This window comes from Micrasema longulum, unplaced genomic scaffold, assembly GCF_059751315.1.
Source record: "Micrasema longulum isolate JH-2025_06_02 unplaced genomic scaffold, ASM5975131v1 h1tg002312l, whole genome shotgun sequence".
NCBI classification, from domain to species: domain Eukaryota; kingdom Metazoa; phylum Arthropoda; class Insecta; order Trichoptera; family Brachycentridae; genus Micrasema; species Micrasema longulum.
In genome coordinates, this window is record NW_028279464.1 from 273,067 (window position 1) to 299,793 (window position 26,727).

Genomic DNA, 26,727 nt, shown 5'->3' on the forward strand with positions numbered 1-26,727 from the left:
TCCTAGATCACACAATAAATATTTTAAATATTCCTCGATCGATTAAGTAATCTAGATGTATCAATTATTTTTTTAATATTCTTTGATCAATGTGTGAATCGAGATCAATTAAAGAATTTAAAAAATAAATATTTACTAGCAGGCGGTAGCCGACTGCTACATGCTAAAAAATTCTGCCCTTTGGGCCTCGTTTTGTCGACCCTGTGGGCCTTAGATAATCGGCCCTTCGGGCCATAGTTGATTAATTAGAAATCGGGCATTGTGAAATTTTACCCTTTTGAGCCTCACTGATGAACCGGGGTGTGGTTTAAAAAATATAAAAATGGGTTCACTAATGTTTTTTTTTATAGTGAAAATATTATTATATCCCTACAATATGTTCATATGCTACTGACTTTCTCAAATTGAACGTTTTGGGTAGGAAAAAAATGCCTAAAATTGCCCGCACTTATGCATATGCATGTTAACTGTATATGTATATATAGTGTTCAAATAAATAAATTCCAAAGTCTGGGACCTTGAACCGAAAAGTAATTGCTGAATAATGATGAGGTATGTCGAATAATGCAAAATGTTCTCTCCCGAGAAGAGCGAACTGATAGACCATTACCTTAAATTATTTTACGAACCGAAGTTCTCATACATGGTAAAATATTGCGCTAATAACAATATCATCAGACACATTTTGAATTTAACAGGTTAAGTGCCATGAACGCATTGATACGCTCCCGTTTCCGCGCTCAGTCGGCCATTTTAAAATACGACGCGCGCCTTTGTGCGCGCATAACGCGTCGAGGTCAATTACTTTAAAAGATTTTAGATTTCGTACACTCGAAAACACCTGAAAGAATCTTACAGAAATACTAAGATACGAGGCATAGTTAAAATTATCGATACGACAGCGATTCAAATGAGAGATCATAAAAATCGCATAAACTTCCGCGGATGGCTGGAGGCGGCCATTGCAATACCTAGCGGCAGAGAAAAAGTTAAGAAAGGAAATAAATAAAAAAACCCTTCGTTTTAAGACATTTTTATGAAGATGACAATGGTTTATTTTTACTCAATTCGGCTGGTATACATTTCGTTTGCATTATTATTATATTCTTATTATTAGAAAATAAATCTATAAGATGTGTTTTTCGTAAGATTTTTGATATCAATTTCTTTGTGGTCAGAGCTGGTTTAGTGGTAGTTTCTAATCAATACGGGTGGCAGTATCGGGTTTCTAATCAGTAGTGGTGGTAGTATCGGGTTCCAAAGTGGTAGTTGATACTGGGGGCTCGCAAATTCCTTCGGGGACGTTAGCTGGCCAATCGCAAACCTAAAAACAATGTTAACAATGTAATAATGTACCTTATCGGTAGTTACTTGATATATGAAAAAAAACAACATGCCTTTTATTTACTGCAAAATTATTCAGGTTAATACTGAACAGTTATAAGAAGAAGTCCATATAAGAAACGATCACAAAGCCAATGAGGAAGCTCAGTGCCACGGGAAATTTTATATAAACAATGTTTTCCTACACGCGGTCAAAATTAAAGTTGTAAAGTCTTTTCATTATTACAAGAATTTCCAAATTAGCAAATTAGCTGCGTTAAATCCGACGAAGAAAAGCCTGTTTCACACATATCGTCTTATTATTTACGCACGGTAAAATTATAGTGGATTAACATTTCGGTAGTCAGATGGCAGAAGGGACCATCTGTAATTTTCAAAAATGTTTAGGAGAGCTGAAATACAACTCAATTTCAGGACTTCAATCCCCAAACTAAAATATTTTAATGTTGCTTTTCAATAATGAATTACCATTCTAAATTAAGGTGTTTTTTTTATTTTTATTCTATGTATATTTACTGAAATATTGATTAAAACTTTTTAAAACTAAAACAATTATAATAAAAGATTTTTCTAATATATAAATAATAAAAAAATATATATATAGAGGCAACTCTGCCGCCCGCGCCGCGCTGTGTCACGCCGCCGAAGTGTGGTGTAACCTTAAGCAGTTGGATATATACGTATACTTACTCCAACCAGCGGATTGAACCAGAGGCCCGGCCAGCAGGCCATGAGATTAGGGATGCCATCCTCGCAGACGTAAAACGTGGAGCAGTCTTCGGGGTTGGTGATGGTGGCGGCTTCACCCCCTGGCCCGGGTGGAGGGCACTCGGGAGCTCCCAGCAGACTCTCGGGCAGAGAGGCCGCGAAGACCAAACTCACGAGCGAAAAGAGAACGATGACAGCTTCAAAAAAAAGGACCGTTCTTTTATAAATTTGCAAAACATATTTTTTTAAATTTATGACTATGTGAGTATGTTAATAATCATGAACAAAGACGTTGTGAATACCCGAAGGGACGTGTTAGCCTCTGTTCATGCTACCCCCACCTTCCCTCAGTGATATGCACATAATTTGTATTCCCTGTAAATTATTAGGTTGACTAGTATCTATGCTCAGTTGATACAGAGTTGCAAACCGCGGCCCGCGAGCCGCATGCGGCTTTTTAGCGTTTTGAGCGCGGTCTAAAAGCACAAGATCCACTTTTTATTCGATTTATTTCATATATGGATCCCAAAAAAGAACTTCTACAACTATTGATGTTTGGATTATTGAGGATATGGCAAATGCTGTCATGCATGGAGAAGCATCATGTTTAACTCGATAAAATTGTTCCAATTTCATCATATTGGGGCTAAAGGTATGACCAAAGTGAGAAAGGCTTTATTTATATTTTAAAGGCAAAAATTAAAAATGAGATACTTGTTTAATATTGCATCATTCATTAAGACGCGCGTTGTGCAAATACATTTCTAGAAGAAATTTTTAATGTAACAGATTTTGTGATCAAGATTGTCAACACGAAAGGTCTTTATCATTAATAATAAAAACAGTCTTCATTTCACAAAATACACATGTTAATCTATTATAAAAAGAAAAACAAAAAGTATTAGAACATAAATTTTGTCAAGATAAATTATTAAATAATAGTTTGTCATCGGATGCTCAGACATTAGTTTTCATTAAGATTAGGATAAAAGTAAAAGAGTACAGTCATAAAGTTGTACACATATAAAATAATGAACATGTTTTATTTTGTTGAAGATGCTTATTAAGTATTAAACGTTGAATTAAGAAGATAGGCAGAAAAAAATACATATATATTTATATAATAGAACAAAATAAACCAAAGATGAAAATTTATGTCTAAAAGACAAAAATTTAAAATTATAAGTACATATTAAAATTGACATCTTAAATATTTTATTGAAATAAGAATGAAACAAAAGAAAAGATTAAAAAGAAAAAATGTATTTAATGAGAGATAAAAAACCGAGTTTCTTGAATTAATGTTTTACGTAAATAATAAATCAGCAGAGAAACATTCTGTCTACTACATAATATTGTCAGTTTAATGAATTTGTACTTAAAATAGAGAGTAAATATGGAGATCTTTGCTGCATAACAAGATGTGTTTAAAACGAATAGAAATTTGGCTCTCAAAACGAATTTTAATCGTATCACCCAAAAAAGAAACATTGATGACAGTGATCGTAAAAACCTGAGTAAAAAGTCATTAGTAAAAATATAATACAATGGGTATAGTAATGGAGAATGCACGTGTGTTATCTGTTAATTAAGTAATTCTACATCTATTAATTTCGAGAATTTCTAGTTTGTTAAATTTATGGCCTTTAGGTGCAATACGAATTATTTTTACATATTTTTTTAAATCGAAGGAATGTTTATTTTCTATTAAATGATTAGTAAAATTTAAATTATATTTATTATTAGAACATGATTGTATTTTCTCTTTTATGCGTGTTTTAAAAGCTCTACCCGTTTGTCCTACGTAGCATGTATTTTTTCTGTCATTACAATTAAGAAGATAAGTTCCTGAGTTGAAAAACTTATATTTTTTGTCTTAAATGTTAACCAACAAATAAGCTAAGGAATTATAATAATCCGTAAGGGTTTATAAATAAAATTTCAAATAAAAATATATTATTAAAGGCTGCGGTGTATTTATTTTTATTTATTATTTGTCCAATTTTGAAAGCGATGAAACCGGTCACTGGACTTTCCAAATTTGTGGGTTAAAGTTTCATTCGTCTTTTATTTATATAATAAATTACAATGAACTTTCATCAAGAATTTTCACTTACAAACTTAAATGTTTTAGATGTATAAAACTGTTAAAAAAATCGAAAACGGTTTTATCAATTCAACCGAATTAAGTGTTTTGGGTAATGGCTTAAGGTCAGAAAAATGTTTAAAATAATAATCATCATTACAATATTTGAGTTTGACCAAATGTTCATAGACAAAAGACCGGATTTCACCCCCTAGGGAGTCATTAAGATTAACAAATTACAACAGGGATGGAGAATACCTTAAATAAGGGAATATGAAAGTCTAGGCATTTACAGGGTACATTGAACTCCTTAATAAAGATACCAGCCTCGAAGATGTCGCGAAAGCGATGAAACCGGTCACTGGATATTTCAAATTTGTGGATTAAAGTATCACTCGTCTTTTATTTATATAATAAAAAGTTTTATCCATCATTTGACGTTTAATCATTAGTGTGGTCATTATTACATTAAAAATTCCAAATTAAACACTCCCTAGAGGGTTGATAAGATTCAGAATACCACTCCAGGCTTAGTTACAAACTAACCCTAAAAAAGGCAGAGTATTTTTCCGAAACCAGTTGGTTATTAAATCGTTAAAAAATAAAGTGGTACGTCCAAAAAACCAAAATTATTTCATCGCAATACATAATTTTTTCACAAAGTTAATGCTTCAAATATCGAAAATATCTACTAGATTTCCTAATTTAGGGTTTTTACACGAGAGCAGACATTGAGTTATAAACCCTAGTCCAGGGTTATAAATTTATTTAACACACAGAACTGTATTCTTCATCCGCCTGGACATAGTGAATAAGCAAACCATTTGCAAATGTTTTAAATTTTAAATAAATTTCTAGTGGAGATTTTAAAATTAAATAATGGCATAATAAGTACAGAGATGTGAATATATTAATAATTTAGTAGGAGCAACGTAAGATTTATAATATAGAACACACTTTTAAGGTGTATTGGTAATATGATCATTAAGCTTTATATTTTATTTAATATGAAACAAAATGCTACTTTGTAAACCTATAGTAATACAATTTAATAAAAGATATAAGTACGTATATCAACTTTTTTTTATACTCAAGAAATTATATTTACATACATACCTTTCATGTTTAACAAATATGAACTACTACAGAGATTGTATTTTTTCCCTTTATATAAGATTCAAGTAATAAAATGAAATCTGAGAATGTTCCCTTCCCACAAAATGTTCAGAACCAGACATCAAAATAATGATAATAGGCAGTCATAAATTTTTTTTTCTCTTTATGTATATTTTCATATTAATACTAAGAATACCAAATTTGTTAGGAAAATATTTTTTTTTTACCAAGTAAACAATATATTTAGATGGATAGGTAACATAATTGAAAATAAATGTAAACAAATATAAATTTGTTTCGTATAAAAAAACCCTTTTTGAATTATTTGCAGAGGTAGATATATTGTATTTTAAGTGCTTAAAACAGATGTGTTTAAGTGTTAAACATAATTAAATATTTATTATAACAAAAACTTTATTACATTTTCAAAAAGGGATTACCCTTGAATGGAATGTCAAGTAGATGAAAGTGAGCATTTTCGAGACATCTTTCTGTTCGCGTTTGATCGAGGGAATAAAGCTGCCAAGTATGCTCGCGATATATATATATATTTCTTTTTATTTAGGAAACATACAGTACAGTTACAAAGTTTTATATTTAACACAGTTAGACTTAACTCTAATGGACCAGTGAAGTTTCCATATTATAAAGTAATTATATGTAAGGTTATTAATTAAAGTATAAAAAGAGAAGGAAAATAAACATAAATAGAAGTTCAACAATGTTTGATTATGTCCAAATGCTTGCAGACTGGCTGGATTTCCTCCCTAGGGAGTTGTTCGTATTTAAATTTATTTCAACAGAGAGGGAGAGGGAGTGGATGTTCAAACATGGGCAGAATGGTGAATGTTACACAGTGTGTAAAGTGGCCACTTAAACCAGCCAATGACAGGTCATAAGCCCTGTAAATGCCTAGACTTCCATATTCCCTTCTCGAAAACTTTTTCCCTCTCTGTTGAAATAAATTTAAATAAATAGAAGTTGTTTAAAAATTTAATTAAAGTTAAAAAATGAAGAAACTTTGTAAAAGTAATTGTAAGTTAAAAATTAAAATAAAGAATGAAAAACATGCTCAGATGAAAAAATAAAATAAATTAATAATAACATTTTTTTAAAAAGGGAAAACATAAATATACACAAACATATTTTAAGGGATTTAAAGAAACGACGAGACGAATCTTTAAATATGAAAATAAATTTAAGTCAAGTTAAAAACGTTTTCAAAATTAATGACACATTATAGTATTAACAGCAATATATTGATTTTACATACATTTACAATATAAGTAATAGAAAGTAGTTTAAAGGTATAAAAATATGTCAATGGAGAAGAGAAAAAAGAAAAAATAACAGGTATAGCAAGTAATATTTAAAATTTGAAAAAGCAATACAAGAAGATTTTAATCCAAAAGTAGTTGATAAAATTTCAGTAAAGCGATTTTCGCAGTTATATTTGTCCAGGGTACCGTGAAAATGCCATAAATTACTGAGTAAACTGTTGTGAAATAATGAAGGATGACTAATTTTATGTATTTGCTTTTTGTTGTGTCGTCTTGTTTACTTCATTTGGAAAAAAAGCGTACATAACTTATATGTACGCCAACAAATCAATCAATAAATATATAACTCGATACGCCAAAAATCGAAACAGTTCAGAAAATACTTGTTTCATGTATTATTTTTATTTATTTTTTACCAAGTTAGTTATTAAATATCTTAAGAACTAATATAACATTTCATAACATGATTCTTTACCTAAATTTCTGAAGAATTTTTTTTTTCAAATTAATTTGAAATATTTGTCTGTTTTATGTTTCTTCAAGTAACTCATTATACAGATTCACAATGAGTTTTGATACTGTTTTTTTCCTCAGCCATCTCCAAAATGGATTTCTAGGAGCTTCTTCACATTTTAAAGTTTTTCGCGACTTACGTTTGCAACATTCTCCGCTTCAATTTGAAGAGGGTTAATGGTTGCCAGTGTTTTTTTGGCTTTCGTTAGACTTCGTAAACTTCCAGTAGAAACGTTATAGTGCAGAACGCCTTTCACCAGGATTTCCTTAGCCTTTTTACTGATCTTCGCAAAATGACACGTTTGCATTCTGATATTTTAAAGTGTCACTGTGCAGGTGTTTTAAGGACGTCTTCAGCTTCTGTATTCCAATCAAAAAATTAAAAATCGTGCCCAGCCATTAAATCAGTGGAGTGCTGTTACATCACATCAGTGTTTTTGCGTGGATTCGATATTATTAATATCTCCCAGAAAACTTGACCGTGGATGATTAATTCCGCATTTTTGTAAACGCGTATACGAGCTATTTTTGTTTTGAACACAAACTTTGTTACTTTTTTCAATGGCAGTACGCCTGATTTTATTCGGTGTTTAGTGACCATTAAACGCGCCACAATCAGACGAATCCATCGGTGTATCTAATTCAATACATCAAAAAGTGGCGCTTTCGTTATTTTGATACTAGGCCCCACATTTTTCCATAATTTTCTGTCTTGGGCACTTTGTTTCCATCCATGGCCCATGAGTTCGATGACGTCGTCAGTCCATCTCCTCTGTGGTCTCCCTACTTTCCTTTTACTTTCGAAGGGTCTCCAGTTTAGTATTCTGGGGGTCCACCTGTCAACTTCTTGTCTCGCCACATAACCCGGCCATTTTTGTCTTTTTTCAATTTCAATTTATTTATTTTATAAACGTTTATGTACATTACAAAATATTTCAATGCATACATAAAACGAAAAAATTTATACAAAAATAGTAACATAAAAATACCCAGCAATTATAAAGAAAGAATGCCATCCTCTCTGAACTTTTTTTCACTAATACGAAAGATGTCAATATCCGAAGAGATACGGTTGAGTAAAGACATTGCTCTTCCTACTGGCATTACCATCGGCAGGTTGGTTCTGCAAGCAGGAAGATAAAACAGCTTAAGCTCTCTATGTACTACCTTAGTAGTCATTAGGAACGTAAAGGAAAATACTCTCCATTACACCCATGTTTATCGTAATACCACGGATCAATAGGAAAAAATACAGAAGCAAGAATGCATTTCTTATTTTTTCCAAACTATTGTAGCCAAACATTCCCAGTATAAAGTCAGACGGGTACAACCACGGATAATATCCGCACTCCCTTAAGTAAAGATACCTCAGAAATTTCTGCTGAACCATCTCCAGCATAAGAAAGTACTTCAATTCGTGGGGCGCCCAGATCTGAGATTCACACTCAAGTCTGCTTCGCACCAATGAGTTATAAAGAAGCCTTAGAACACGAGTATTCAAGAACACCTAAGCTGTTCGGAGAACAAATCCCAACATTTTGCGCGCATTGTCACAGACAGTGCCTATGTGAGTATGAAATTTCAGTCTTCTCACTCTTTTTGCGATATCGGTAACCTTTGTACGGCGTTTTATCTCCTCATTCCTTGTTCGGTCTCTCAAGGAGACGCTCAACATTAGTCTTTACAAAGACCGTTGAGTGCAGTTAATTTTGTGAACACTTCTAGCAGTGAGTGACATGGTCTCAAGACCGTATGTTGCCACCGGCACAACACGAGAGTTGTAGACTTTGGTTTTCAGATTATTTGAAATTTCCTTACTGAAAACGTGTTTCAGCTTTCCAAACGCAGACCAACTTAACCCGATTCGTATAGACAGTTCCCCAGTTTGATTATTTTTTTCTAATTTGATTTTGTGCCCAAGGTAAATGTCCTCGTCAACAGCACCGATAGTTTTACTTCCGGTACATATGTTGCTAGGTATTGGACTCGAAATCTTGGTTTTGTCTATATTCATTTCCAGACCAATATTTCTAGAGGCTTCGTATAATTCTTTTATCATATCTATGGTATGGAATCTTCCAGTTCATTTACCTCTCCACTTATTATTACAATATCGTCTGCAAATCGGAGGTGATTTAAATACTTACCATCTATTGTTTGCCTTTGTTTTTCCAATGTAGCATCTTGAAAATTATTAATACAATATATTTTTTGATACAATATAATATAAAAAAATATTAATACAACATAATATAAAAAAATATTAATACAGTATAACTTTTAAGAGCCCACATTATAACTTTATTCCTTCTGGCTGGAAAAGATAGGGAAAGGAAATTAAAGGCAGAAACTTTTAATTTAATGAAATAAAAGATTTTGGAGATAAATCTCTAAGTAATTTAACGTGTTTGATTGAAAGATTTAAGTAGATACGACGACAATCAAATCAGAAAATCTCATTTAAAATGTTGTATTATAGCGCAAGTCATTTAAAATTGATATTTAAACAAATACAGCCGTATCTCCACAGTCATTATCGTTAACTCTTGTGTGGCTGTGATGTCATACTAGGCTACATACGATACAATAATGTATCTCTCTTTTTTTAAATGCAGAAATCGTATTTTTGTCATCTTCAAATGGATATTTTCACACCGAATACGGAAAGTAAAATTTGTATAACTACGCTGGATTTTAATACAAAAAATATTCATCCTTACTACGCGAAGAATTAATGTGACGCCAATACAGCAATACATATATATGTATAAAAGAGAGCACGAGGATAACATTCATAACAAGAAAGACAGAGACGCTGTTCTGCGGCCGGTGTTTGTGAGAAGAGATTCAGTCGGTTATTAACATTAATGTGGGATGCACGCACGCGCGTAAGATTACCGTAGTATTTATGATTTAAAATTTATTTTGCTGTAACAGGGCCAAATTAAATATTTATTTTTATAAACTATGGAAAAGAAATCAATTAAAATTGAGGGGAAAAAACCCACCTACACACGCAGCTGTTATTGAGTCTTGGGGGCTCTCTGTGGCTACGCTACTTTAACGAATTTACTTTCTAAATACAATTTGTTTAAGTTTAAATCTAGGGCAGAAAAGAGCATGCTACTAATAAATATACACGATTTCTCTACGCTAGTCTTTCTTGAAAAAAAAATATCAATGAATTATTTAACATGTCTCCATTTTTTTTTTCAAATGTCTGAACTTAAGAATATTCCGTCTTTTGATTGTGGAAACGCAATGTTACATCACCGCGCGCTAAGGAACTATTTGCCACAGTCCACCTATTGAGTGTTACTTTTTAACTCTTGTGTGACTGTGGTGGAATTCGAGTTACACCACAAGACTAGATAGTAATATTTCTCTATTGTTTATCTGTGAAAAATATTCTTATACCTAGAAAGTTAGATAAGAACAATGTAAATTAATCGATTGATTTTTAAGCGATAAGTAAGTGCATTAATATAACATATTACAACAGAGATGAAAAACACTTTACATACTGTGTAACATTAACAATTTAGCCCATATGTGAACATCTATATTCCTTCGATTCTTCCATCTATTGATGTTTGTCTTCACATCAATAGATGGAAGATCAACAGATCGTCATCATAATTCCATGTCGGCTCCCTAGTTTAATTTTTTTTTTTTTTTTAATGAGACTTGCGCTGGAAAAATGGAAACTGAGTTGTCGTAGCGTAGGAACTGAACCTTTAATCCGTGAGTCCACAATACTACAACGGTACCACAATCCGGTTCTTTGTTGGAGCATTTGGTGTCCATAGAGAGCCTCCATGCATCTCTATCAGCTGCTATGCGATCTCCTGAGTCAGGTTCGCGTCTCGAAATTCCGGCATAATCTTCCAACGGACAGCCAACGGTGGACGTCCAGGACGTCGAGAACCTGATACTTGAAGTAGGAAGCGTGGTTAAGGCTTTAAGGTGGCATTGTTTGTTAATAGTAACATATGGTAAACACGCTCCATCGATTAGATCATGTGAGATATGGTTTTGATATTTTAAACGTGGTGATTTCAATGTGAAAGACATTGCTCGCTCTGGTAGATCACAAATGTGCGAAAACAAGCAATTGCAGACGTTACTGGGTGATGACCCTAATCAAACTCAACAGCAATTGGCAAATGAGGAAATGAACTCTTGCTGAACATATGATTAATTTGAATCGGGTTAGGTCCCGTGACTAGTGTTGCGGACTAACGGATCAGAGGTCCGAGGTTCGAACCCTACTCTACCCCAACTTGATTTCCATTTTCCAAGAGTGGGTTATTTGTAACTCGTTGAAAACGGCCTCAAAAATTTAAATATTTTGGTATTTCAGGGTGCCTGAATGAATGACTAGACAGGTGCCACCGTTTTGTAGCACCAGATGTTCAATTTGGACAAATTATGGGACAAAATGTTACAATCGTTTTTGTTTTTTATTTCTTTGAATATTTTCATATCATATGCAAATATGAGAACATGTACATTATCAAATATATCAATTACATCATTTATAAATATTAAAAACAACACTGGACCAAGATGCGAGCCTTGAGGTACTCCACTAACTGATTTAAATTTATATGATACTATATCATTTATTTTCACTGACAGGTTTCTATCGAACAAATATGTTTTAAACCAATTTAGTACCTTTAATTCCAGATCGTTCTAATTTGTTAATTAGAATTTTATCTTTTACTTTGTCGATAGCCTTGCTAAAATCTGTGTAAATAGAATCGATTTGGGTTTTTTTGGATAGTGCATCAGATATAATATTTTAGTATGGTATGTAGTATTATAAATGTTTGTAAAAGGCAGATTTACCGTTTATGTTAATAAAATAAAATAAATAAATAAATAAAATTAATCATAAGAACGCAAATATTTTTTTTCTTAAAAATTATAATTCAAATAACGCATTGATCAAAAGACGACCGGAACACATGGCAAAGTGGTTTTGTTACACGACAATGCGCTGTCTCACACAGCAAAGCCAGTGAAAGACACCTTATCGCTTGGATGGGACATCCCTCCGCACCCGCCATATTCTCCCGACCCGGCGCCATCTGACTATCAGCTCTTCGCATCAATGGGGCACGCGCTCGCAGAGCAGCACTTCAGCAATTTCAAGGAAGTTGGAAAATGGCTCGACAAATGATTTGCTGCAAAAGACCAACAGTTTTTGGGGCATAGTGTTTATAACTTACCTGGATGGGCTAAGTGTGTAGAAACCGATGGCCAATATTTTGACTAAACAAAAATAAATTTCCCTTGAAAATTAAGTATTTTCTTTTCCACGAAAACCGCAAAAACTTATGAATACACCTAATTTATTGCTTCAATTCTTCTATCTGGTGATGTTTGTGAAGTAAAAGAGCTGAAACCTTCATTGACGTGGGTGAGATTCATCTGATTGAAAATGTTCCACCCACATACTAGGCAACGCCGGAAAATATTTACACAGTGTGTAAAGTGACTACTTAACCCAGCCAATGACAAGTCATAAGCCAGACTTCTATATTCCTTTCTCTAAAATGTTCTCCATTTCGCCTGGCGGCCTCCGTGGCGTGGTGGTCAAGACGCTTGACTCACACACGAAAGGTTCCGGGTTCAATTCCCGAAGAGAACACAAAAATTAAAATGTGATTTTTCTCAAGCCTGGGTGTTCTGTGATGTAATTCACCACTGTAATTGGGCTTCCTGGCCTTTTGTGGGGCAAAAATAAATAATGAAATCTCTGTTGTAATATGTTAACACACAAGGACAGTTGAGAGTATACAAATAAAAGGTTAAAAGAATTACAATAAATAAAAACAGCAGTTAACATAAGATTTTTTTTATTTTCTAATTCTTTTAAATTATATTATTTAAATTTAAAAAAAAAAACTATTTGGGTGGTTTACAAATCCCTGCTTGAACGTTGCTAGGCCAGTCACAAACCTGAAAAAAATAAACATTTATTTATTTTTTGACAAAATATACCTACATCACATTACTGTTCTCTTTTAAAGAACTATATACCAAATATACCTAGATCACATTATTATTCTCTATTAAAGAAAGTACACCTACATCACAGTATTGTCCTCTTTTAAAGAAAATAATATACCTAAATCACATTATTGTTCTCTTGTAAAGAAACTATACCCACATCACACTATTGTTCTCTTTTAATGAAAATATACCTACATCTGATATTGTTACATTTTAATGAAAATCATGCAACATTTTTAGTCAAAGATAAAGGCTGGGTTACATTTTTATGTCGTGTTGTGGACCGGAGTGTTGAGACCAGTGTAATTCCTATTGTATAAAATACATATAAGTGGTACACGCCAGATAACTCTCCAATACACCGATCCACAACACATGATAATTTATATCAGGGTTATCCCTGCTTTAATGCATTCACAGATTTAGAAAACTGATGATACTGATGATATATTCAAAACAAATTTATAAAGTACTTTAAATACAAAACCGGTATTTCTTATGTATCTACTCTCACTGCCTCCACCTTCCATTGAATCATTTCTCTACAATACCGCAGAGTGTGTGCGGACCAACTACTGCTTTACAAAATTATGACAGGAATGGTTGACTGTACAGAGCTGCTTGGTTTAATAACAATACATGTGCCAGCCAGGATTTGTAGACGGTACCATCTGTTTCATGTACCAATAAGTAAAACATCCTATGTCAAAAATGCTTTTTTTTCGTAGGACTTTTTCAATGTACAATACAAAATTTAAAAATATAGATTACACAAACATCACTCTGTCAGATTTAAAATTTACACTAAAAATGTATTATGTAACTTAGTAGACATTATAATAATAAATATGTACATCTCCCCTCCCCTCCTTATCCTCTCTTCAAGCATTCTTCTCTTTATCCCGCCCAATTTACAGTAACTTAATGTTCTTAAAATAAATATAAAAAAATCTTTGATTATTGAGTACATGAAAATAATATATTATATGTATAAATTGTATGCATTTATTTGATATGTAATATATTTTCTTTACTAACTTTGTATACTATGTGGAAATCTGTTATTAGTTCTGAGTTTATACACTATATTTGTTTGTTTACTAAAAATATGTATGTAGAACTGTTGATTTCCCAAATAAAATAAAATAAAATAAAATAAATAAATAAAATGAAACGGAATGGAATTGTATTTTAAAAATCAATATGGATATTGTGGAGAAATGTTTTCTTACATAATTTTTAAAATAAAATTGTTAAAAAATGTGTCTATACAAAAACGCGACAGTTTGGTCTTGACAATTGTGACCGATTCGTGACCTATTAGAGGCGTATATTTTTATGCTACTTATTAGTAGTATATTAAGTGCTCTTGTATGGTGTGAAGTGTTGGACACTGAGGGAATCTGAAAAGAAAAAAATCGAAGCATTCGAAATGTGGGGTTGGCGGCAAATGCTGCGGATTCCGTGGACAGCTAGACGTACGAATGCATCTATTTTCCAGCAACTTGACGTAGAAAAAAAACTTACATCCATCAGTTCGGTAGTCAGATGGCAGAAGGGACCATCTGTAATTTTCAAAAATGTTCGGGAGAGCTGAAATACGTCTCAATTTCAAGACTTTAATTCACAAACTAAAATATTTTAGTGTTGCTTTTCAATAATAAAAAACTGAAATATTTTATTTTATTATTTTTTAATTTAAATTTTCCGTTTTTTTACAATAAACATAATAATAAAACAGAGTATTAAAAAATTAAGCATAATTACATTTCAACGTAATTCATATTAATAGAAAAATAGTAAATAAAAAATCCCACAAAGGCATGGCCTGTTTGGTGGGTATACAAGAAAATGTTAATGAATTTTAGCTCCTATAATAAATAATGGACAGTAATAATATTTTTGTATAACATAAGAAAGAAAAAATTCAATATTCTGTAAAAGATAATTTGGTATTATTTTTTTTTAGTAATTAAAAAGGAAATAAAAAATAATAAAAAAATCACAAAAATATTCGTTATTATTAAAGGGCAACAAGATAAATCATAGAAAAAAAGAGTTCATATCTTTAGTTTGAATCCAGGAACGTGCATGTTTTTTAAAAGAAGGAAATTTTGAAAGTTTGGAATCAAAAAAAATATTATCAGTAAAAAGAGAATTTAAAATTTTTGGGCCTATAAAATATACATGTCTCTGTGCGAGCCTCGTTTTACAATGTGGTATTTCTAACACACGATTCCTTCTTTGACTTGCTCTATTTGAATAACTTGTAAATAAATGTTGGTTCTCAAATACACATTTTAAACATCGGAAACAATATATTTGTCTTAAATCTAAAAGTTTAGCTTCTTGGAACAATTGGAAAGAGGGAAAAGTGCGATTTTTGTGAAGCATTATTTTTAATTAAAATTTTTGAACAGTTTCTAATGGTTTAATATGATAGTCGTAAGTTCCCTCCATCCAATATTAATTAAAACTTTTGAAAACTTAAACATAGACAAAAATACAGATAATCCCTTCTGCCATCTGACTACCGAGTTATCCTGCAGTTTTTAAGACATATTTCCAGGGGGAATTTTGATAGTTCGGATAAAACCATTCTCCTGGAAAGTGTCAAAGGGACAAGGTCGCGTGGACGTCAACTGACAAGATGGAGCGGCACAGTCACTAACTTATCAGAATCATCACAGATGAATGCCTATAGAAGAGCACAAGACCGTTCCAGATGGAGGGAGACTGTCCACAGACGAGCCATGCCTGGAGTCAGGCGTAATCACCATCCTCGTACATTAGGCGCGGATTGAAGAGAAAGAGTAGCATATTAGTAGTACATTTTTTTTTATTTTACTTGACATTATTTTAAAGGACGATCTATGAAGTATGCACGTAAATATTTCATAATAAACAAAAAAGTACAAAAATAAAGATAAAAATCACAATACAATAATAAATGTGAATTGTCTTTGAAATGTTTAAATAGCGTTGATAATAAACTATAGAATAACTATTCTTATAACTATAACCGGTTTCATTTCAATAAAAATTATACATACATTATGTAAATGATACTTTTCATTTGTTTTAACAAAATAAAAAATAAATATATATACGTTACATAAATGATATATGTTTTTTTTTTCTATTGCAATCTACTTTTATATGTTTTTAATGTTATTTCTGTAACTTTCCAAAAAAGAGACTAGCTTTTGTGCTTGGAAGGTGACTTACACTATTTTAGTTACTTAGAAATCTGAAGCTATATAATTTTATTCGAAATTATATATTTTTTTAAATCATACGAAATAAAAAGAAAAAGAAAAAGATAAAATAAAAATGGTTGCGATATTTTCAATTTTAAAAAAATATTATGAGCACTTAATGCATTTTTTTAAAGACAACATGTTGAAATATGCTTCCTTTACAAGTTTCTGATCAGAATAACAAATGAAATCATGTATTATAGTTTTGTCGTTATAATTTACGTATTTGGCTTTATGTGAACCAGCGGAAATCGAACGCACGACGCTAGTTTTACAATTTATTACGTGTCTAACCAATTGTGGTACAGTGTCTGGGAAAGATGTCTCCTTAGAACCTAGAATCTCAAATTTGATAGGCAAACTGCCCACCGCTACACTACGAGGCGGACAAATCAACCTGCTATTTTCTTTTTCATGATTTTTGCCTGAGATTCGGCACTTGGACACGGAAAATATTTACGATATTGAATAAAATACTCACTCCACTTGCAGGGTTGAACCATGTTCCAGGGAAGCAGTTTAGGAGGGTGGGGGCTGGCCCAGTGCACTGGTAGAATGTGGCGCAGTTGTCTGGATTGGGAAGATGCACAGCACCACCGTCCGGCTGCGGCTCGGGGCAATCCGGAACGCTCAGGGCGGAACAAAACATCATGAACGTGACGAGAAACACCATGAAACCTGGGAAATGAGAGAAAAAGATTATCATTGCATTATTTGCCATTTTTAATTATAAAATAAAAAATCATTAAAAAAAATTAAAAATAATGCATCTTAAACTCTAAAAGGTCAAGAGTCCTGTGTTGAGTTGGGATACAAAAAAATAAAATTAGAAGCCTACGTATTATTTCAGATTTCGGAGATCAAGTTTAGTCCAACGATGTTTTGAGTATGTCCAAATCTTTGCAGACTGGCTGAATTTCCTCTCTAGGGAGTTATTTAGATCTAAATTTGTTGCAACAGAGGGAAAATATTATAATAAGTATTAATAGGGCTTATGGCCTTCATGGGCTGGTTTAAGTGGCCACTTTACACACTGTAACATTCACCATTCTGCCCATGTTTAAACATCCACATTTCTTAAACTCATCCATCTGCTGACTTTGTGAAGTAAAAGAGCTGAAACCTTTATCATGCGGGTAAGATTCATCCGGCTGAACCATTTCGCATAAAAAAACCATTTTTATATTTGCGGGTATTAGAAGCAAACTTCCATTGAAGGAGTTACTGAAATATTCGCGAAAAACTTTGGAAAGAGAATTGCGAGATTTGTAATTATGCTTCACTTACTCAATGGAGAATGCTGAGTTAGCGGTATCAAGTAGTATAATTGAAATCTGTTTTTGTAAGATTTAAAGACGGTTTTGTATTTCGCTGTTATTCAGGTAGGTAGGTTTTTATGTATAGTTTATTTTGGCATCATTAACTTTACTAATTTCCCATTTTTGGTGGAGATTTCACAGTTTACTTCTAACATAATCACTTCTTCTTTTACCAGTTAGTTTGATCAACAATGTTGTGAATATGTTTAAATGTTTGTAGATCCAAGTAATCCAATATCCAAGCGTCTGTGTATTACCTTCTCAAAAATGTTTTCTCTTTCTGTTGCAATACTATATTCATAGAATTAAGAATAGTCCAGAAACCGCATACGCACATCAAACAGAAGGCGACTTAACTACTCATAAATTAGTAGGTTTACGTTTTGACACATTAGTTTCTTTGTAGACGTCGCTCAGTACGCAATTCCTGATTTGAATTCAACTATGCCGTGTTGTGACCTTTAAAAGTGTAGAAATACTGCAAGGATCTTAAAGAAACAGGATGCAATCACATTTCATGTGTAATTAGCAAATGAATGTGTTTATAACAAATGCATTACTTAAAATTGAATTATTTTTCCATCTGTCAGACTGTCGAAGAAACAAAATGAAAATTTCGTAAGTGTTGCCAGGGTAGATTTTTTTACCCTACTTTGCTCATTCAATAAAAGAACTAATAAAAATTAGACTTCGGATTAAACAACGCCTTGGTTGAGATTTCAACGATATTATCCTTAAAACATCAAATATTATTTAGCACGATATAAAAATATCCGTTTTGTGTCAAATAAAATTTGTTTTATATTTTAAGTTCAAACGTCATAAATTCAATTACTCTTATTAAATGACTCTTTATTTATCTAATCTGTTGTGTCAATCAATGTTTCCGCGTGCAAAATAAAATTTTAGAGAAATTAACAGATTGATATTTTTTTTACCTTACATTTGTGTTATGATTATTTTTTTTTCCCATCAAGCAACATAACCCGGCGACTTAACGTATGTGCGCGGCGAAAGTGTGTCTAAGTGGGGGAATTTTTGGACACAGTCCGACGTATTCAAATATGATTCTGCGCTCCTTCTGGACTATTCTTAATTCTATGACTATATTATTGTTTTATTTAAATGTTGGGTTTTTCTGACGTAGATAAGCAGTGTTTATGATAATTAATTTCATAAAGTGCAGACTTATTGTTTTTATAATAATTAACGTTACGCAGAATTTCGTTTCAATCGTTCATTTCGAGGGTTTTCTGAAATTGTTAAAATGTTAACGTACATATTATTTAAATCATTAGGTTTTCTTGGTAAGTCATTTCAATACGCAACAATGGTGTTTAAAAATTAAAAATTCATTAATGAAATAATTTGCGATAATTTTTCTATGGATGTAAAATTTCAATATTTGTTCCAATAATTCATTTTGTGTTTTATTAATCATTCATACTTTTTTCATAGTTGTTATTTTGATCGACGACTAATAAGTATTTTATATTTGAAATATTACAACGATAAAATATTAAGTAGTACAATTAATTAACATTAAAAGAAAGACAGAAACAAAAACAAATATTATTAAATTGACAGGCGTCGGCGTCGTGGCGCAGTTGGTTAGACGGCCGACTGTGAAACTGGCGTCGCGGGTTTGATTCCCGCCAATTGTAAAAAAAATCCATGAAAGATATTCTTCTCAATTGGTCTGGGTGTTGTGGTGAATTTTTCACAACATCCTTCCATATCCCCCCTTTTCCACTCGCTGACAAGCCTCTAAAATAGAGGCTTAGTGGGTAATTCCTTTTTAAAAAAAATTGAAAAATTGAAAAAGAAGACAATTAATATAATTATCATCATCGTTCCTTTCCGCACCTAATGGTGCATATGCATTGGTACACCAATCGCAGCGTATCTTTATCATTTTTTTGTTACATGAAGGAAAGATGATCAGTCTTATGCTTCAGGTACCAGTCCTGGTACTATGAAATATTCAAGTGTGAAAACACCCATTTAAATAAATATTTCACATCAACCATGTCGGGATTCGAACCAGAGACCTTTTGCATGGTAGGCTAACGCATTGACCATTACACCACGAGGCCGACAAATAATATAATAGATCCAATTTAAAAATAAATTATTTAAAAAATCGCAAACAAACCATCACGCCGTTTCCCCATTGGGGTAAGTAGAGAGGATAGAACGCCAAATATGGCGTTAATTACTCTGTCTTTGAATATAGACATCGTTTCCTCTACACGCACGCATGCCTATAGGGAAATATCAAATACTACAAATACCGATAAAAATATATGAATTGGATTAAGAATGATTAATTGTTTTCAAAATCAATATGGATATTGTGGAGAAATGTTTTCATACATAAATGAAAAAATAAATTTTTAAAAAATACGTTGCTAGAAAAACGCGACGTGTTTGACCTTGGTTGTTGTGACGTTTAAATTCGTGATAATGTTCAAAACGAATTTTAATGGCCAGGTACAAATAAACATGAATCGTGACGTATTAGGGGCGTGGCCAATGGAAATACCGTTTTTGCGAGAATTCAAAGTTACAAATTTATTCCATATTTTTTATTCTATTAATAATTAACAAAAAAACATGGGCTGGACGGTCTTTCATAGACCTTTATTTAAAAGTTATATTTCCCTATTATTTCGACTTTTCACATATCCATCTTTAAAAAAAAAAATTGTAAAAAATAACAAAACTCAATAATTAATCCAACAGTAAAATTAAGTAATAAATTAAATAAAAAATTATAAAATTTGCATAATGTGAAATAAAGAGGGATTTTTTTTTGTAATAAAATACGAATAAATAAATCACCATAAAAAGTTAAATTTAAAAAGTAAAAATGGCAAAAATTTTTAATTTCAAAAACGAATTGTAAAAATATTCTAAAAAGCATCAAAACAAAGTTACTAATATTAACTTTGGGTTTTGAAATGAATATAAAAAAAGACATTTAAATAAAAATAATTTAAACTACAAATTTTATCACTGTTAATTTGATTTTATTACTCTGTACGTATTGTAATTAATTTATACTTTTCATAGGTCTCTGTGGAAAATGACTAAATATTTTACATTTTAATTTGCAAGTATTTTTTATATGCATTTCATGTTAAATTGTTTTTTGTATTAATGAGATTTTTAAAAACACCGTGAAATTAAGAAATGAGAAGAAAAAAAAAGTCACACAGTAATGCTTACACCCAACCCGGCCGTGCACACATATTTTGAAACATTTAATGTACTTGGAAAATTGCAAAATTTATTGCTAATTAATGTTAAGCAAACATCAGCCCAGATCTTACTTCTCCCACTTCTTGATTATGCAGATGTATGTTATCCAGATGCTAATTCCATTCATGATTTCAGTCAAAAACTTAGGTATTATCATTCATGAGTATTTAGGGTGGTACGATCAGGTTAACGAAGTTAGTCGTAAACTTTATAGCAGTTTGCACTCACTGAAAAGATTACGAAATTTCTTGCCAATTAATTGCTAAGCAAACATAATTTCAGAGCTGAGTTCTTCCACTTCTTGATTATGCAGATGTATGTTATCCAGATACTCTGAATTGCTTGATAAGTTGGAACGATGGCAGAATGTTTCTGTACGTTATATTTTTTATCTTCGCAAATTCAACCACATACCCGAATCCCGCATGCAAAATCATTGGCTCAGTATCAGGCATAGAAAAAGCATTCACATTCTATCACTTCTTTACAATATTTTAAATAATGCCACTTTGCCTGTTGAGAGCCTTCGATCTGAGAGAACTCTTTCAACCTCTATCACAACATGGACTATCTCTTCGTTTTAGTAACCAGAAAACCCTTTTAATTACCTTTAACTGCTCTTATTTTCTTGCCTTTTCTTTCACAGTTGTAGCTGCTCGATTGTGCAACAATCTACCCACAAATGTTAGAGACTTCCCTTCTTGATTTACATTTAAATCAAGATTAAAATTTCACTATCTGATATCTCCTTTCTTCATAGCATAGTGTTAATATTTATTTTTTTGTTGATTTTTGTTTTAAATTTTGTATAAAATTTTATGATTCAGTATAATTCCTTAGAATATGTCCAGTACTTGTAATTTTCTCAAACAAAACGGTTTGTACCTACCGGTAGGAAGAAATTGCTTTAAGGCAATATGCCCGCCCTTATATGTATACAATATATTGTATATGTATATAAAGTGTTAAATTAATCAATAAAATAAACATTTACCCCTATGCATATTTATTTAATTATTGATCTGTAGATAAAATTTTAAGGTATTTAAAATATTAATGAAAAAAAGTTACTTACCTTTCATTGTGAAGCGTTTAAGAAATCTTCTAATTTGCTAAGATGGAGAACAGTATCTGATGCAGATGTTGTTTTACAGAAGTTTTTATATATGTAGTTGTCCATAAAATATCTTCTGATTACTGATAGCTAAAGTAAACTAAGTCTTTTTAAAATGATAACTTTAACAACAGGATATGAACAGAAATAACAAGATAAGATAGTTGTCAATTTTCCATCGAAAACATGACTTATTTATGACTTTACACTGAAAATAATTATTTGCGTTGTAACAATAATATTTATTTAGATCAGTCTTAAATATGAAAATGAATTGCAGTTTTTAGTAATAAATTAGAATCAACATATAACAACAGAGATGGAGAATATTTTGGAGAAGGGAATGTGGAAGTTCAGGCATTTACAGAACTTATGACTTGTGATTGGCTGGTTTAATAAAAATAATGATAATAATAATAATGAACAATATTTTCAGTATGTCCAAATGTTTGTAAACAGGCTGAGTTTCCCTCCCTAGGTTTCTAGATTTACCTATAAAAATCTAATTTATTGCAACAGAGGGAGAAAATATTTTTTTAGAAGGGAATATGAAAGCCTAGGCATTTACAGGGCTTACAATCTATCATTGGCTGAATTAAGTGGCCATTTTAATAATAGTAATATATATATTTGAATAATTTATACAGCGCCATTTTTGTGAAAATCACCTCAAGGGCGCTGTACAATTAATAAATATCCCAGCACGTCTGGCAGCTAAAGAGCGCATGGACGGTAAAAAATCTAGCCTCTATTTACATTTTTTATTTGATATTAAAAAAAATTAAAAAAATCAAACTTATAAAAAAAGAAGTTAGATTACAACAAGTCTTGCAGCTACTGAGAGCATGGACGGTTGGAACTCTAGACCCCATTTATTGAATTGAGATATTTAACAGTTGATAACATTTAACTATTGAAGCTAGATTACTAATCGTCTTGCAGCTACAAAGTGCATCGTTGCATCAAAAACTAACTTTCTGTTTTTGGTGGAGATTTTTAAGTTTGCTTGAAGTACCCTCAAATATGTATTTTTTGATGTGTACATTTATTGTTAATTTCGTAATTTTATATTATTATATATTCATATAATATAAGTGTATCTACTCATATGTAGCTTAAGAACCATATAATTTAGAATGGTCCAGAAGAAGCGTAGAATCATATTTGAATACATCGGACTGTGTCCAATAATTCCCCCGCTATGTCCTACTTTCGCCGCGCGCATTCGTGAGGTTGCAGCGTAATGTTGCTTGATGGGAAAAAAAATCATAACACAAATGTAATGTAAAAAAATCAATCTGTTAATTCCTCTAAAATGTTATTGTGCACGTGAAAATATTGATTGAAACAACATAGTAGATAAGTAAAGGGTCATTTAATAGTAGTAATTGAATTAATGAACTTTAAAATTAAAAAATAAAACAAATTTTATTTTATATAAAACTGATATCTTTATATCATGTTAAATAATATTTGATGTTTTGAAGATAATATCGGTCAGATGTCCACCACAGAGTTGTTTAATCCAAGATCCAATTTTCATTAATTCTCTCATTAGATGAGCAAAGTAGGGTAAGCAAACTTACTACCCTGGCAACACTAATAAAATTTCCATTTTGTTTCTTCGACAATCTGACAGATGGAAAAATAATTTAATTTTTAAGTAATGCATTTGTTATATACACATTCATTTGCTAATTACACATGAAATGTGATTGCATCCTGTTTCTTTAAGATCCTAGCAGTATTTTTACTCTTTAAAAGGACACAACACGGCATAGTTGAATTCAAATCAGAAGATGCGTACTGAGCAACATCTACAATGAAACGAATTGGTCAAAACGTAAACCTACTCATTTATGAGTAGTTGAGTCGCCTTCTGTTTGATGTGCGTATGCGGTTTCTGGACAAGTCTTAATTCTATGTTCAGAACATATATTTTTGTAGGTAGTGAAGCTGCCATAAATACATACTTCCTTGTAATTTTACATGCCAAAAGGATTTTTTTTTTTAAATTGTTTGAAGCACTAACTTTCAACAACAATATTTTTCTTTAGATTGAAATTCAAAACCTTTGTTCGTTTACGTACCACATTATTTTTTAAAACTTAATAATTACACAAATGTCTGTAATAAGGCAAAGTTTTTTTAAAATAAACTGTTGTGCAAATGGGGTATTTACTAAAACAAAGATTTTCATTTTTATCTATTCCTTTGTTTATTTCTCCCTAATTTATATTATAATAATTTAATTGTAATTCAAATAAATTGCTGTGCTTTTTTCCAAATAACGCCGCATTACACACTGTAACTGAAAAATAATGACAATATTATTTGTATATACGTCTAAACTATGTTATTTTTTTACATAAGACTACTAGATTACAGCGAGTTCCTTTCGGCAGCTTTTCTAGTTTGTTAACAAATAATTCTTTGCTAAAGAAAACATTTGTTACTTTGCACTTCTGTATTTTTTTCTGTACTTAGATGCCGTATGTTGTATGTAGTGAGCAAGCTAACTCCTCCTTAATCTTCGTTTCTTAATAGATATTAGTCTATAAAATGCATTTAATGAAATACTTGTTCACGAAAATTTGAAAACGTCCTCTTAAAATACTGATTTATAAATCTTAAAAAAATAATTAACTTAATAATATTTTTGTCGGCCTCGTGGTGTAATGGTCAGCGCGTTTGCCTGCTATGCAAGAGGTCTCGGGTTCGATTCCCGACATGGTTGATATGAAATATTTATTTAAAAGAGTAATTTTTTACTAGAATATTTCATAGTCCCTGGACTGGTACCTGAAGCGTAATACTAATCATAATACCTTCATGCAACAAAAATTATCCAGATACGCTGCGTTTGGTTACCAATGCAGTGCCCCATGCACCATTAGGTGCGGAAAGGGAATGATGAAAATGATAATTTTTGTATTATTTTATTTAGTATACACTGTTGTTTAGCATATTATTTATTGCTCCTATTTCTTTCTATAGCATAGGGTGAGTTTTTAGAAACCATATCTTAAATATCATTTCAATTGCGTTTTTATATATCAATAATTTTTTTATTGGCTTCTATGATACCATTATTTTGTTTTTTTCAATACTACTATATTTTTTACTATTATACTATTAGTTTGTTGATTTCAATGATACTCTTAGTTTGTATATTTGTTTATGTATGAATCTAAATTTGTATAATTTATACTTAATATTTATATCTGTTTATTTTTTTATATTGTGTTCTTTGGAATTGAATAATTTATTATTCATACCTTGTTTTATATCATAAAATATCAAGATATATAAAAAGCAAATAAAATTAAAAGTACGGAAGGAAGGCAGATTTGTCAATTTTTGCTAATTGCTAATCCCGATGATAATGTATGAAATCAGTAGTCAGATGGCTTCTCTTCTGAGAGCATTTGCAATTTTCAAAAATGATCAGGATAGTCGAAATAAGACTCAATTTTAAGACTTAAAGCTAAACTAAAAAATATCCATAAAACTAAAAAAAATACGTTTTTTTCCCAATTATTAATTGCCATTTTAATGATGCTGGTTTTTTTTTCTATGTACTGAAATATTTATTAAAATTATGATATTGCTGCGACACTTATAGTCAATTTTATTTTTCTGTATCTTACTAGAGTTTCCACGTTTTTCTATTAATTCGAAAACGTGTTTTTAATGCAGCAGATAGTAATCGAGTATAGATTTACACTCATTTACACATAATCAATTATATTTGCATTATTTTTCAATTTATTTTCAATGATGCTTTATTATTTATTGTGAATCAGCAAAAACTATGAATCATACCAATATATTATATGAAGATAATGAGCCTTATCGTTTAAGTAGGTATTATCTAACATTAATCTAGATTTTTTGCAAATTAAAATAAAAGGTGTATATTGATACATTTTTATTTGTTATTGACTGTAGCAGAATATTATTTTTACCGAATCCAGATAAGTGTCCAAAATCCCAATAAATCCTAGTTGATTGAGAGCATTGAAGGGACCATAAATTCCTCCATCCACCCGCGGCGGTTATAATGTCCTGCGCATAGGGGGAAGTGGACTCAATTATTCCTAAGGAATACAAACTCTATGCATATTGAGAAGGAAAGAAGATGTATATTTCGCCGTTCCTCGGATCCCCTCAATGTCTCTGTTTTTGTTGTTGTTTAAAATGAAAATACATACAAAATTAACAAACCGTTGTGGTTACGCGTGAATGTTTACTGCCATTTATATGTTTTGGCTGTCGGCTTTTCGTTGAGAAGTAGGAACCCGAGCAGCCTGGCAGTAGCTACCGCATTGCAACAATTCACAAATTCCATATTAAAATAAAACTGACAGCTATATTTTTTTCTTAAAACAAATGAAGTCTTCTGTGATCCGTATGAAAAACTAACAACAAATAATATTCGTACCGCTATCTTGCTGTATAAAGTTACCGCTAAAGTGTCAGCATTATTATCCTCACCGCATCCCAATATCCAAAAATACTGATGCACAAAGCAGAATAAGAAAGAACCCAACATCCGCATCATTCCCGCATGTATTATCTGGTGAAGCGACGGTGATCATTTCAAAACAGGTGAGTCGATTTCCATTATATATTAAGTGGCAGTAAACATCATAATAACGTGTGTGTTGGCTGACCTTGTTGGACCATCTTGGATCAG

At 31.5% G+C, this 26,727-nt stretch overlaps 2 protein-coding genes and 1 non-coding gene across 3 annotated transcripts; 1 reads left to right on the forward strand and 2 right to left on the reverse strand.

Annotated features, from left to right (window-relative positions):
- Positions 1-1,048: 1,048 nt before the first annotated feature.
- Positions 1,049-5,266, reverse strand: LOC148272511 (peritrophin-1-like). Its single transcript, XM_088239951.1, has 3 exons — positions 5,255-5,266; positions 2,035-2,249; positions 1,049-1,324 (listed from the first exon to the last, which is right to left on the reverse strand). Exons 1-3 carry the CDS (start codon positions 5,259-5,261, stop codon positions 1,229-1,231), a joined length of 318 nt encoding a protein of 105 aa, XP_088096077.1. The 5' UTR covers positions 5,262-5,266; the 3' UTR covers positions 1,049-1,228.
- Positions 5,267-12,897: 7,631 nt separating this feature from the next.
- On the reverse strand, positions 12,898-22,142 carry LOC148272512 (endochitinase-like). Its single transcript, XM_088239959.1, has 3 exons — positions 21,990-22,142; positions 16,813-17,009; positions 12,898-13,017 (listed from the first exon to the last, which is right to left on the reverse strand). The coding sequence occupies exons 1-3, from the start codon at positions 21,994-21,996 to the stop codon at positions 12,964-12,966; spliced, it is 258 nt and encodes an 85-aa protein (XP_088096085.1). The 5' UTR covers positions 21,997-22,142; the 3' UTR covers positions 12,898-12,963.
- A 2,550-nt stretch (positions 22,143-24,692) lies between these two features.
- On the forward strand, positions 24,693-24,765 carry TRNAS-GCU (transfer RNA serine (anticodon GCU)). The gene has a single exon. It is a non-coding gene; the product is annotated as a tRNA-Ser (tRNA).
- Positions 24,766-26,727: the final 1,962 nt, after the last annotated feature.